Raw genomic sequence first — 15,052 nt, forward strand, 5'->3', positions numbered from 1 at the left:
CTGTGCCAACCTGTTAAAAATAACATAGGGTTTCAGCATTAGAGGCAAAGTTGAGTTGCGTAGAATGCTACTCTCATATTCTTCACTTCCTGATGCGTACACTATTACTGTACATGCTGGAATATTGGCATAATCAGTGCGGGAGGGATTGGTATCAGTGTCCTTGATCAGAATTGACTCGAGTGATAGAGGAAACGAAACAAAACAGCTCAACACAGCACAACAAAATATGGCTGTAGTTTTGTTTTCAGATTTCTAGTAAGCACAAAATGTGTTTCGACCCATCGAGCTCTGAGGTTTGCTATTTGATGTAAGTAAACTTAACTGTGCATGACCTTGATTAATGGTGCACTAATATATTAGCCTTTCAACTGCTCTGTTTACTTTGATTGATGATTACTTCGTCTGCAACATGCATTGAAATTAAAAGGAAGGATTGAAACTTTTGTTTTATTCAGGTCTGCATATAGGAAACCAAGCTGTGTGAATTATGAGAAATGTTTCTTAAAGGGACTGTACAGTAATGGTTGAGGTGGGGATTCATGTTTTGAACGTTCTTAAGTGAGATAATGAGAAACCTCTTATGAAATATGAAAGAGCACGTAATTTTAAGAAGGATTCAACGTCTATTTGATGAAAATTGGTTTTCAAATGGCTGAGATATCCAAAAATTGATAATAATAAAAGGCGACAGGCCACAACTTTATTAGGATCTCTTTGTTTCACCTTGTTTTTGGATATCTCAGTCATTTCAAAACCAATTTTCATCAAATAAACTTTTGATACCCCTTAGAATTGCATGCTCTTTGACATCTCATAGAGTGGTTTCTGAATATCTCGCAAAACGTTAAAAGCTAAATCATCACCTCGACCAGAACTGTACACACCCTTTAACAAGGGACTGTACAGTAATGGTTGAGGTGGGGATTCATGTTTTGAACATTAACATATGTTTAGGAAAGCAGTAATAGAATTAGGACTGTTTTACAGAGGGGTAGAGAGATAGGGAGCTTATGCAATAAATCAGGTCATAAATGTGCAATGAAACTGAAGTCATTCTACTTTGTAGAGGTTATCCGATATAGTAACATGTTTAGAAGACTGCCTGACATAGCAACATGTTTAGAAGACTGCCTGACATAGGAACAGATCACAAAAGCAAAATGAGTTGTATCCTCTGCAATTGATGGGAGAAAAATGTATATCTCGATGCTCAGTACTCATCTCTCTATTCATAAATGCCAGAAACATGCGTACATACATGTTTGAACATGTTGGTTTTACAATCATTATTTAGAATACACATTCATTAAGGAAATGCACTATGACTGTGCACATACATGTATGGCTTGTAGTGATGACCCAGAGATGTCTGAATGGGAAATAAACAAGTTGATTTTGTTCATACTTACTTTGCAATTACTGTAAAACGAGGAATTTTCGCATGCATTTTAATTTCACGAATTTCGCAAGCGCGGAGATTCGCGAAATTAAAATGCATGCAAGAGTTCTTGTCTACACTATATGCATTGAATGCCAGTGGCAGTTCGCGAAAATTTCATGCCGCAAAAAAGGCCGTCGGCTCCAATTCGTGAAAAAATCATGCCGCGAATATATCATGTTTTACAGTAACCCTTTGAAGACAAGTAGCAAGTATACTCGGGCAGGTGTCTATGGGAAATGCGTGCTGTAGCAAAATCAGCCAGTCCTTAAGGGGTTAAACATGACAATCTCAGTCTGAACAAGGAGGTTCTAGAGAATGGAGTCACAACTGTCTTATTTCCTTTACTAGATGTTCAATGCCGCCGCTCAGAAATATTTGAAGCATGTGCCAAACAGGATCTGCCACGCAGATAGGAAGACAATTGACTCGTGTCTCATTGCATAATCACCAGCCACTTTCAAAGGAAGATATGTCTTTGTGATGGTAATTACTTTTCGCTATCCCTTCTTATAAAAGGTAGGTGGTACAGACATGAGGATGCGCGAATAGAAATTGAGCAAAAGATGCTGAAATAAAGATGAAAATTACTCGACTGGGCATACCTGGGCACTAATCTGATATATCTATCAACAAAGAATTATACTTGAAGATTATTCCATATTAGTTTTTAAGTGATAAAAGCAGCTTTCCAGGATGGTACAGTTTTAAACATTTTCAAATAATACAGCTCTGATTTACACTTTTGCGCAAATTTCTGGACAGAATTGACTTTTGTTTTACATGCTTTATCATTACGTAAATTTTCATTTCATTTAATAAATAAATAAGCAAAATATGGCCAACATTATGATAACGTTCAAAATGAATCCTCGGATTGCTCAGCAAGACGGCGGCTTGGAACATCGATCTTCAAAGGCACAAGTGCACCTGTGGAATTCTTTTGTACATCAATAGAAATCTGACAACTGTTTGAATAATTGCAGCCAGTTGGAACTCCAATGTATTAAACCTCCTTGGTCTGAAAATGGATTCAATGGCCCATTTCAAGCCAGCAGTTTCCTTTTTTTCCAGTTTTTTATTGCTTGCCCAGGTAAGATATCTATTGCCCCCCCCCCCCCCCCTCCCCCAGCATCAGGAATACAAATGTATAGATGTTAGTTTAGAGCCTCAATGATTGTTGGTAAAGACATTGCATGTCACTATGCTCGCTCATGGTATGACTCTTCATCAACATGGCTGATGGTAATACAGACTGTCTCACACACAGACCATGCCAGTCAGCCGGGTTTTGTGCAGGAAAGACAATGATTACGTAAGACTGGCTGTATGACAGGAAAAATGCCTTCCCCTTTCTTGTCTGTTGGGCATTTTTTTTTTTTTTTTGAAAGCTGTTCCAATGTTACAAGTCACAGGTGACTTCACATGGAAAAAGTGATGGGGGTTGATTTCATTTGTTACCATGTTTTGTGCTCTATCAAATGGGAAGAGAAATTCAAGTACTTGCTCGTAAAGGGAAGTAAAATTTTTATTCTTATACTATTTATGCTGTGAGAAATATGAGATACTAGATCAAAACAAACACCCAAGAGTGTGAAATATTGATACAACTTTGACATACAATGTACTGTATTTGCCATATGTTTAGCAAGTCTAAATTTTTGCGAATTGGGACTTCCTGATGCTTTCGTGAGTGGTTGAATTTGTGATGTTGGAGTAATGTACTGAACGGAGAAATGTATACGTGTGTGTCACATTCATGTCGAGATGAGAGTCATTATTTTCGCGTGTCTTTAATTTCGCAAATAGCACCTGACTTGTGAAATTCGCGAAACATAAAAGCAGTCAAAATAAAAACCGCAAAATATTTGGCATATATACATGCACACTGTAGATGAGTTTAACATCCTGAAGTTAAATTGATATACCTGTACATGTAAGTGGGAGAGTCATGTTGTTATCTGATACTGAGTCAATACAGAATCTTGACTTTTATTTGACTGACTATAAAATGAAATATCTTAATGAGCAATTTTGTAGATTTAGTGGTGATAATATCAGTCAATTACATTTATGTATTTCTGATAGGATATCAGAATCCATATTATTAAATGTATAAGCCAATATGTACAAATGTAACTTAAAGACACTGATGACCAAAACCTGTCATGTGTTTATTTTCAAAAGCAGGCAGTCAATTCATCTGTAAAGTCTACTTACAGACTATATATATAGTTCCATCATTGTTAATATTGCAGTTAATTTTCCATAACTCACCAATTCTATATCTAACATGTGCCATGTTCTCTTTCTTCTTTTTTTTAATCCCCCTCCAGTTTCCAGAACATGATTTCTACGGTGTCTACGACAAGCTCTTGCTCTTCAAACACAACCCTGGCACTAGTTATTCACTCACACCTGTCACGTCCGTCAGTGATGTCACGGAGGGAGCCCTCATTGAGGCTGTGTTGTCGGGTGAGAATAGCATGAATGGCTGTCTGTGCCCGCTTTGCAAGCAATGTGCTGCCGTAGACATTTATACCACGTCTGTTCCTACCATCCAGATCATGTTTTGGTCTTTTCAAGTGAGCATTTTGGTGAAGACTGTGTTAATATGAATTAGTCTGTTTCATATTTGCCCATAATTCTTTCCACACATTTATTTTGCTGTTGTGAAAACTTTGTTCAAGTTGTTTTACTTACGTGTAGGTCATGCAGCAGTCTTGAAAGAACCCCCAAATCCTGTCACAACTTGAAATATTAATGACATGGACTAGGTGCTGAACTTTCACCAAGATTAAAGGTGCATCTACAGATGACTAATCAGTCCGATATTTTGGCAATTTAATTCCTTGTCTGTACTGATTCAAGAAGCAAAGTGTTTGTAAAGCATATAGATGGTAGCATCATTTTAATTTTTATGTCCTTGACAAAATAGACTGTCATTTCGGTCAGTGTTCCTTTATGCCACAGTTTGGGCCCACTGAAACTATCATCTAAGATGAAAATGAAATTAATAACTTACAGCTTGACATACTTTGTGAAGCAGCAATTTAAATTTTCTTTCAAAGGAGGAATTGTCATGTGGAACACATTACATTGTGTCTTACACAAAAGGGGTGAAACTGAAGCAGCAGCCATGTGTAAAACTGAACAATCAAACAAACGGAAGGTTACAGCCTATGAATTGCAGTGCTTATGCAAAGGCAGTGTGTCCTGCATGTGTCACACTGATGTAGCTACTGCAGAACTTAAATGACATCATATATGTGACAGGCCTTACATGTTTTCTGCTTGAAATATCACTGATTTCATACTTTATCAGATAAAGCAGTTTGTCCATGACTCTCCTCAGTATACATCTGTGACATGTACTCCGTACAATGTACACTGTATGTACTTATACATCTTGCAGTACAAATAAAGTTGCAAGCTTCATGCTTGTGTGAAGAAAAAAAAAAAAAAAACTTGATGGTCGATGATATTTCATTCATGTATTAAATGAGGCATAATGTCCAAGTGACATTCTTTGCTTAGCAGCCTTTAGGAATCTAAATAGGCCCGTTCACAAACAACGAAAATCGAAATTTCAGTCGCGATCCAAATTTCGATTTTTTTTTTCGACCGTTCATACACAGGGAAAAATAGCACTTCGCAGCAAGGAAAGAACGATCAGTGGCCAAACTGCGCATGCGCGAATCTTGCATGACCGAAGACTGACCCTGCAGTCCCAATAGAGTTTCGCACGCGCTACGAACGATGGGACTAAAAATACCGATTTCCGAATCTCGATCGCGCTCACACACACGACGCTTGGCAAAATAATTGCGATTATTCTGAAAAATCGCACTAATAGTGCGAGTTGGATCGCGATAAGGATCGCGGTAATTAGTGAGATTTTTCTGTCCACACTGGAAAAAATTTCGAAATTTTGATCGCGATAAGAAAATCGATTTTTAAATCGCACTTTTTCCCTTGTGTGTGAACGGGCCTATTGACACAAACTATGTGCATTTTGAACATAAATTGTTATTTTTTAGTTTGTTAAAATGTTTAAATGTCTCTGTCATTCAAAACAACCTTTATTTTGGGTGAATTTTTCATAAATGTAGATATTTGACCCTGGGTAGAATCTCAGGAAAGGATTTGGGAGAATTACCTATCCTTGATTTTTTTATCTCAGTTAATCAGGTAGAGCGAGATTTACAATTCACTGTGAATAACAAGGGTGTAATTTGGCAGGGAGCTTGCTGATGCCAGTTGTTGTGTTAAAGATTTCTAGCCATTGTCGGGTGAAAGAAACACTTTACTGCAAGCAGTCTACCCTATATATCAGTGGCCTTTCATACAGCAAGGAAATGAGTTTTCTTACTGTTTTTAGAGTCGTGTACAAGAGACCAAAACTTTCAGAGCATTTTTGTTAATGAAATCATCAAAATGAGAATGTCTGTGAAAATGACTTGGATTAATGTTCAGTTTAGAAGAGTACATGGTCCTGTTGGTCATAGCAATTACTTTGTTCCCCTCACATCCCCCAAGACAAACAAACAAACAAACAAACAAAAAAGGAAATTACAACCACAGCCGCATAATCTTTCATATTGACAGGTGTTTGTAAACTGTTGGGGAGTTTCCTATATACAGTCCCTCTGCCGTCTGAACTTGGGACCCATAACACCATGATCATGTAGTGGGTGTCCTGTTCCAACATTAAAAGCTTCAGATATCACTTATAAAAACAAAAGCCTCACTTGATACCCATATCACCTACAGACACACTGCTGTCAATTGAATCATACATGTATTACATGGGGACAAGGGTCAGTTTAGAAACAATCATTGCTGTGCATGGGCATGCATGCATTATTTCCTTTAGGGGGCAGTCCCTCTCAGTCCACCCCCCCCCCAACTACATTGTCCTTTCCAAAGAAAACATGCCCATGAAAACATACACCCCTGTTGCATATTTTCACAACACATAATCATGTTGTCTCTCCCTGATCCCATATCCTGGTAGGAAGCAGTTCATATTTTACAAAGAATTTGCCAGACACTTCTTTCTTTCACATGTCAAAAAAAAAAAAAAATAAAAACAGCAGCTAGCAGTTTATTACTGTAACATTTAAAACTGGGAACTGGGCTGTAGTGCCTGTCTGTATGTGGAATAAATGTTTCTGTGTTTTGGAAAGAGCTCTCAATGTGAAATGTTCCTGTCCTTTTCTCAGTTGTTTGTTATGATATTGTGATGGAGTTGAAACAAGCATGATTGCATGCTTTCTTTATATTATTTACTTTATATTTTAGTAGAAAGTGTTCAAGCTGCATTGATTTTGGTATGCTGATATGTATTTGATTTTATTAAAGATTAACAGCCTCAGGGATCAATTTCAATGTCGGCTACAAAGTTATCACATATCACTTGATTTTAACTTTGTGTGTTCTTGTGCATGAGCTGAAGTATTGCAAATGCTTTGTTTAAGCAAAATTGAGTTGGTTAACGATTTGTCTAGTCCTCTGTAGCCAAATGAACAAATGTGAAGCATTATGTCTCTGTTTCACTTTTGATACAAAAGGCTACCTGAGCTTTTCTTGAAAAATGACTGTAAAATGGCAAGCCCACAATATGGTCCTCTCTGATGTCAACATTTAAATTTCATTCAATGATGACACAATTAGTATCATATGAATATCAGTGAATGAAGGTTTTGAATTCCAGCAATGCTTGGTAAATTTATGCATATTTTCAGGCCTTAATTTACAAAATGCAAGATTGTATTGTACATATATGGGACATTTTATAGGAATCATTAAGATCAGAGGATGTATACCACCTAATATTAGATACGAACGTGATGTCACTTTTCTATCATCATCATCAACAATTCTGTGTACTCTCTCTAACTTTCCACGGCTTTAAGCTGTGACCACCAAACTCACACCACAGATATATAACCTAAAATTACAAGTAAAGTTTGAATATAGGAGCAATCCAACAAGGTCAATGGTCAATAAATGACCTGATAAGCACCGTACTCGCAGTATTGCATTGGAAAACGCTTATCACAAATTGTGACGATATGCGGGCTAGACATCACTTTGCATTTGCCTTTTTTTAAAATAAATTTACAATTGAGCACTTACCCAACTTGTATGGAAATCACCATCTGAAAAAGAAAAAGAAAAGTAAATTGTATTCTAACCAATCCATAAGCTACATTCTCATTTCAAATTACGGCATATACCAAGTTTTTGATTCACAATTGCAAATTTTTATCATATGCCAAGTCCAATATTTACCATTTCATGAATGGTTTTGATTATCAAAATAAGAGGTATAAATGAAAATGACCATAGAATGAAAGCATTGGAATGTTAATCAACAGTTTGTACATTGAATATATTAAAAAAGAAATGAAATTGAAATTGAAAGAAACCAAGCAAATCAGTTTTTATCCACATAGTCCTGGAATGACCCATGTACATTATATGAAATATGAAAATGATGGGATGTTGGCAAATGTTATTCATTTAAAGCATTTTTTTTTTGATATCACATGCATTTGTACCTGGATAACTGTAATTGGAAATATAATGCAGACATAACACTGAATTGCAAGCTGTTCAATGAAACATTTTTTTCCTGGTCCCATGTATAATGGGTCACACTTTTTCTTTATGTCATATCAAGGTCAAATGACAACCATCTTCTGCAACTTTATTCTTCTTCTGAAGAATGGGAGGGATTGTCTTATCCTATGTCATTGATTTATTTTTATTGTTTTGATAAAGAAAGTCTCCTGAATGTCCCATAATGTAACACATGCCTATTACTCTGGATAAATGCTTGTGTGTGGGGGAGGGGGAATATTGTTGGGACTTTCTCATAAACTTGGTTATAGCATTACCATACTTATATAGCATGCTTAATTTGAATATACCATACTTATATAGCATGCTTAATTTGAATATACTGATTTTGCATAAGTTTATGCTATTCATGCTGTTCCCATGATCTTTTGTGGTGAATTAGTAATTTTACTCTCTCTACCATCCTCTAAAGAGTTGTTGGTGTTTTTTTTTTTTTTAATAGTATTTTTTTTTTTTTTTGTAGTAAATTGTCCTATCTGGCATGAATTCAATGAGTGGTACAATGTACATTTGTACCAGAGTATAAAATGCCACACTGATGCATGTGTGGGTACATGTAGCTGCAAGTGAGAAGTCTTTTAGAACAAAAGTGCCCCCTTTTGTTTGTTCATGTAGATATCTGAATATAAGTATATAAAATATAGAGTACATGACATTTATGTGACTTTTTAAATACCATGTTCAAAGATTTGATTGTGACTGTATGTACAAGTGTAGCTGCTTGTAAGTTATGCATGAGGTTTTTTGTTTTTGTTTGTTTGTTTTTTGGTTGTTGTTTTTTTTGATGGGATGGGAGAGACATAGATTCATTCCTATTTTGCACAAAATCTCACACTTGATGGTGTTTGTAATGGTGTGTGTGATGTCACAGAGGGTTTGTCATTTTTAGAAAGCTCTTACAAACTTTAAAATTCTGTTCTGACAGTTTTTTGTTTTTTTCTGAATGGTGCTTCTTAATGGGATGATTGTGCATGGACTGACTATTTTAAGTTGCATGATGTACGTTCTGAATTCTAATTCATTTCCTTCCTTTGGACCAGTCCTTTTTGCATGGTAGTTACAACACTTGTATCACATGGCTTCAGGTTTATTGATGCTCACTGGAATGCTACCCTTTAGTTTGCATCTTTTCTTATGTGCAGCTGTACATGTACATGTACAGCCTGTATGTGTGATCCCTAGTTCGCAGAACCTTTTTCTGTTAAGCGAGATGTGTTATCTTGCCACAAATACCAGAGTTGACCACAATGGTGCCCAAGAATGATGTGTTATGAATATTCAACCACTTTGACAAAATTATTAGGTTGCTAGCAAGTTAGAAGTACACTTCACCAGATCTAAGTCTGCTATGACAGAAAACAAATAAAAAAAGAGACGAGAGCAGAGCTCGTTAACGTGAACAACTCAGCAGTAAAAGCAAATAAGACAGTTTTGTTTCCTCAAGTCAATGTTGTATGATATTCCTGTTCGACTTGATTTGATTTTAATTTCAATTGAGCATGCTTAGTTTGTTCATTTGCTTGATTTTAAACCAAAATATGATTTATGGCTACAGTTTTGTTTGTTTTTTTGTAAACTGTGATGAAGGCATTTTAATGTCACTCAGTAAATGTTTTGTGTTCTATATCTCTTTCCTGAATGATCTACCCTCCAAAAGACTCTTTATTTATTCCCAATTTAGCTGACTGTGAAATCAGAAATATTTGAGGCATGAAATTTTTTCAAATCGGAGCCAATCAGACTTTTTCGCGGCGTGAAATTTTTGCAAATTGCCACTTGTATTCAATGCGTAGCATAGACAAAAACTTTGGCATGTATTTAAATTCTGTGAATCACAGCTCCTCGCGAAACTCGCAAAAAAAAAATTCATGCACATGAACATTTCTGGTTTTATGGTAGTTGCAGTAAGCCTTCTATGTTACATAAATGTGTTTTGTTTGCTGCTGTGAGCAACCCCAGTGCTGCATTCTTCCATAGTATTGATGTGCATTGTGGCACTTACTCCCTTTTGATATGTCATGCATGTCTCCTTTGTTTTTTTTATGACACTTATTACTCTTTTTCCTTTTTTTGTCAGTGTGATGGAAAGCTTTGTTGACACCCCTCCCCATCACCGCTCATTCCTTCTTGTCCACCCCCTTCCTTCATTCATTGTCTTGACTGCAGATCAGTGGGAAGGTAGCCGAATGAATGTCTGTTCTGACCATCACTGTGACATGGTCAGGTCATGTCCAGAACACCTCGACAGCCAAATGTCCTCCTCCGGCAAGTAGTTTGTATATTGAACAAATAAAGCTTACTTCTATTCACTATACCATTGATGAATCTAGTCATCGATACTGTCAACATTTCAGATCATCGAAACTTCGTGAACATTGGTGTCTTTGATTACTTATGCTTCTCTCATGTCAAGCAATTGAATTATCTTCTTCTTTTTTTCATTTTTAAGTTCAAATTTCACATCATATTCATTCAGCTCAATCTTAACAGCTTCACTATTATTACAATAGTGAGTTTTCATTAACAGAAATATAGCACACTGTAGTTATAATCATACATTGTAAATTGTGCAGTGAACTATCACTGTATCAAAGCATCATTTAGAGGGTACATCTTGAAAGCATGGGCTTGTGATACATTGATATGCAGTGGATTTATATCAATTGTTTTAAGGGTAATATACTTGCTTGGTCATTCTGTCATTGTCTAATACTGTGCGGGCTTTAAGCACTACAGAATCCTTACTTCCATGGCACAAGAGCCCAGTTGATATTTCTCACATTAGTTCTTCAGGGAATGTGGGCCTGTAATTAATATTATAAATTCTTCTGCATTCCATTCATAATGCCTTTCCAAAGAGAGTGTCACATTTTACACAAACAAAAGTTATGCTAGAAAGTAAAAGATGAGAAGATGTATTGTGGGTGTGGCTATAATTATTGTTGAATCTTTGTTGTACATGCAGAAATGGCTTCATTTAATTTATGAGTTATTTGATTTTTTTTTTTTTTTTTTTTTTGGGGGGGGGGGGATAAACACAACAAGAAACAGCCCATAAGAAAATAGAAGAGAGGATTAGCAGAACAAGACAGATTCAAACTGAGAAAAATAGCACAATGTTCCAATGAATAAATCACGTTGTTATTTAGTGTTTGAGAAGTAATAACATTTTTCAGATTGTATGCATCTTTTTGCAAAGATTCAATGAGTGAATTTTTTAGTTAACAATTTGTTTATTTTAAAAGTGTTATATCACAGAAGTTCAGAACGTAGAAAACTCCATGCTCACTCACCAACCAAGTAATTTGAAGCACTGCACTCTGCTGCACCAACTGGTATTGCCTTATGCAGCGTCCACAATGAAGTTAATTTCAAATTAAAGATATTCCACCAAATTTGATATGTTTCAGCTCACTTCCCAGACAACAACCAGTGGTTACTCACAATTTGATTTGCCTTGAACATACACTTACACACAGAAGTATCAAAGCTTACCATTTGGCTGTTTGTCCGTGATATCCCATTTTCTCTCTGCAGTATCCAATTCTCATCCAGCACTGAGCTTGATGTTTGTTGGAGTGTCAGAGCCATAGTAATTTTCATTAATAAGTTGTGTATCATACTTTTGAGATCATACTCGAAATATTCATGTAAGAGTTATCGTTTGATCTACCTGAATTTCCTTCCACACAGCCTGCCATTCGCACCTCTGTGTTTAGTGTGGACTGTTGCAATTGCACAGTGTGGTAATTTGTAAAGTTTGTAATGTGTGCAGTGTTGAAACCAGTGATATTGTTTTCAGGTATGCTATCTTTGTGTTGCTGTATGAGGCGTGCTGTGCGGTAGCTTTAGTTTTTTTATTCTGCTTCAGTCATATCTCGGAATTATCATTGCATTTTCCAAATCCATCATGGTATACCATGTTTAACTTCATGTAATATCGCCTCATTAACCTATTCAGCACCCTCCACTACATGTTAATTGGATTACATTAAATATCATATTCATGTATACCAGTATGAAGTATATAGAAAGGAGATGTTTGTCTTACCATTGTACATTGTATATGCTGCATAACTTGTTGTATAGTACTCTTAATACTCTTTACTACTGCACATTGAGCAGTGTCTATTCGCTCAAGAAAAACAAAACAAAAACAAAAACAAGGGGCCCATGAGCTATGGTGTATAAGTGAATCACACTTGTTCAGACATTGGCATGCCCCGCTCTGTCCTTCTCCCAGGCCATAGCATTTTTGCCTGAAATGCTGTTGCCTTAGTCATGACGAAGACACCCCCAGAAAATTGCAGTGTAACCTGGATGGCTGCCGACTGTGTAATCACAGGAAAGGGAAAAGCTGTGGCCAGTTTTCTGGGAATTAGACTTGCCGTAGTACTTGCCGTAGTAGTGCTGCTGACCAAGGGAGTTGAGATGGTCAGCTCATTGAGAAACAGCTTTTGAGTCCATCGTGTGTTTGTAGTAGTAGAAACATACTCCAAAAATTCTTTAATCATCAAACACTACTCAAATTCTCAAAGATCAAGTGCAGGATGGTGAAATGTGAGTGGTGTAAGTAGAAATCTCTACAGAAAGTTTTAAGTGTGCTTATCTGGTACACATGTCAGAATGTTTTAAATACATGTACTTATCAGAAGTGAAATTTCAGAAGTAGTGCTCCATTGCTCCACTATGTACTGCAGGCTTCAAGGTCCATCAAATCTGAAGATACAATAGAAAACAGTGCATATTTTATCATAATGATATCAAAAGTATGAAATTCAGATGAAATAGATAGACGATTAAATTTTAATGAATGATATGTGGTTGTGATTATGAATTGTTAACATGAATTCGACTGAGTGAGGGACAAGAACCAGTTGTATTTCACTTGCAGGAGAGTTTGTCTGCAGATCCAAGTTGGACAGAATCCATCAGTTGTCATGTGTATGTGCCAGTTAACAAGATATTTGAAGGTCTTAAGAATTGTGCAAAATCTGTCAAACTTAGGGCCCCCATAGTCTGTCACCAGTTCACCTGTCTTTGTCTCTAATTATTCATTCCCCCCCCCCTTTTTTTTGTGAAATGCAGCATCGGCAACCGTTGAAGATCGTCAGATTCGCCCTCACACATTATACGTCCACTCGTACAAGAGTCCCACGTTTTGTGACTTCTGCGGCCAAATGTTGTTTGGACTAGTCCGACAGGGGCTGAAATGTGATGGTGAGTGCTAACAAAAAAGGTTTTATGCCCCACTAACACATTTTCGTTTTTGTAGGGTCATTGGTAATATATGTCTTTGTGTGTGCTTGTGTGAGTGTTTTGTGTGTGTGTGTGTGTGTGTGTGTGTGTGAGTGTATCAACATTCCAAGTGTTGATATTGGATGGTAACGGTCATGTTGTATCCAGCTGCAAACTGTCTTGGCTTTGTTTACAATGTGAGAATCAAAATATGCAGTAAATTCTCTGAATGTTCATAGTAAGTTGGAGAGATGTTTAACTATGTGCTGCTTGCATTAGAACTGTATTTGGTCTGACCTATAGAATACAGCATAAGCAAAATAATTTCCGAGCATATTAGGCAAATTATGACATAAGTATGTGAGTTTTGTGAGTGTGTCAGGTTTCATCTGGAGCAAGGACGTAATGAGAAATCACTGTGCTCCTTTTCATGAAGTAAATATGACAATTTTCACAAAAACAAAGCAAAACAAGACACAATAACAAAAACCCACCGGGTCAAGCAGTAAGGTGCCCTATATAGTAACCTAGATAGAGTCATCAAATTCCCATGACTTATATTTCATCTGTAGAATATTTCTTGCATATTTAGTCCATATTACAATGGACAAAAAAAAAGAAGAAAGAATCATATTTCCCTCGAAGAAATTGCTTTACATAGTCAAGGGTGTTACGTGGTAACAGGGTAGCATTGCTCTGTCTCGAATGGAGTGATGAGGGATATACTGGTACATTGAGTAACGAATACTTTAAATCAATGACTTTTCACACACAAAACAAATTAGGATTACACAAGCAATGTCACATTTGGATGAGCCCAGATCGTTCTTTGAAGGTATCCATTGAATGCCACATTCCATGGCTTGTGAAAACGAGTTTAAAATGTGTTTAACCTGTTGAGGATGGACCGTTTTTGCTACAACATGCATTTCCCATAGACCCCTGCCCGAGTATACTCGGGACTCGTCCTCAACGGGTTAGTCTTCATATGTAATATGCAGCTCAAATAAAGCGGTGGAGTCTTTTTATTAGCTTTAATTGACTAGGTTTACATCAGGATCCCAATTCCCAGTCCTGACAATGCAATTTCTTGATTTATTTCCACATCAGTATGTTTCAAGTGAGGTTCTGATCATCATCTGCCATGACTTGGGATGTTTAACAGGCTAATGCCACAGTGAAGTGTGTTGAAAGCTAGTGTGCCTTGTGCAGCTGTGTAAGAGGCAAGGTCACCATGCTGGTTTGAAATATGTACGCTGCTGCACCGTGATGAATCACATGGCCCAGCGCCTGAGCAAAAAGTGTTTGATGGACCTCGATGACAAGTCATGCTCTGTTACCGCCACTCTGTTACCACCATGCAGCTAGTTTATTAACGGAATTACTCCTTCAATTGCAAGAATTTACCCCTGTGAATTATTTTGGTAATTTCCTCTGGGTGTGATTGGGTGTGATTAGTGCAAGTGGCACTTTCACATTGTTAGTCACTTGGTCCATTTTCACATTTTGTGCAGGAGATGCATGAGCTACTCTAGTAATTCAAATCAACCGGATTTAGAAATTATGAGGTTTTGGTGGGTGTGTGTATGTGTGTGTTGTTGTTTTTTCTTAAGAAATCATCAAACATGTCATCACTGAATTTATTTGTTTCAGATGGGCAGATATGTTGAACTGTGATGGCACAAATATTGTTCAGAAGTTAGGACATTATGCACAGATTACAAT

The 15,052-nt window shown here is 36.8% G+C and overlaps 1 protein-coding gene across 3 annotated transcripts in view; it reads left to right on the plus strand.

Annotated features, from left to right (window-relative positions):
• The window catches only part of LOC140233817 (serine/threonine-protein kinase D3-like), a 75,672-nt gene that overhangs the window by 33,011 nt on the left and 27,609 nt on the right, over nt 1-15,052 (plus strand). For 2 of the 3 annotated variants that reach the window (XM_072313913.1, XM_072313918.1), the window contains exons 2-4: nt 3,778-3,916; nt 10,256-10,354; nt 13,178-13,309. In XM_072313913.1, the coding sequence (XP_072170014.1) occupies nt 3,778-3,916; nt 10,256-10,354; nt 13,178-13,309 (370 nt within the window). Of the gene's footprint in view, nt 1-3,777; nt 4,027-10,255; nt 10,355-13,177; nt 13,310-15,052 lie in introns of those variants that run through there. The other variant, XM_072313923.1, reaches the window with a different exon arrangement.

The sequence above is a fragment of the Diadema setosum genome, chromosome 1 (genome assembly GCF_964275005.1).
Source record: "Diadema setosum chromosome 1, eeDiaSeto1, whole genome shotgun sequence".
Taxonomy (NCBI): domain Eukaryota; kingdom Metazoa; phylum Echinodermata; class Echinoidea; order Diadematoida; family Diadematidae; genus Diadema; species Diadema setosum.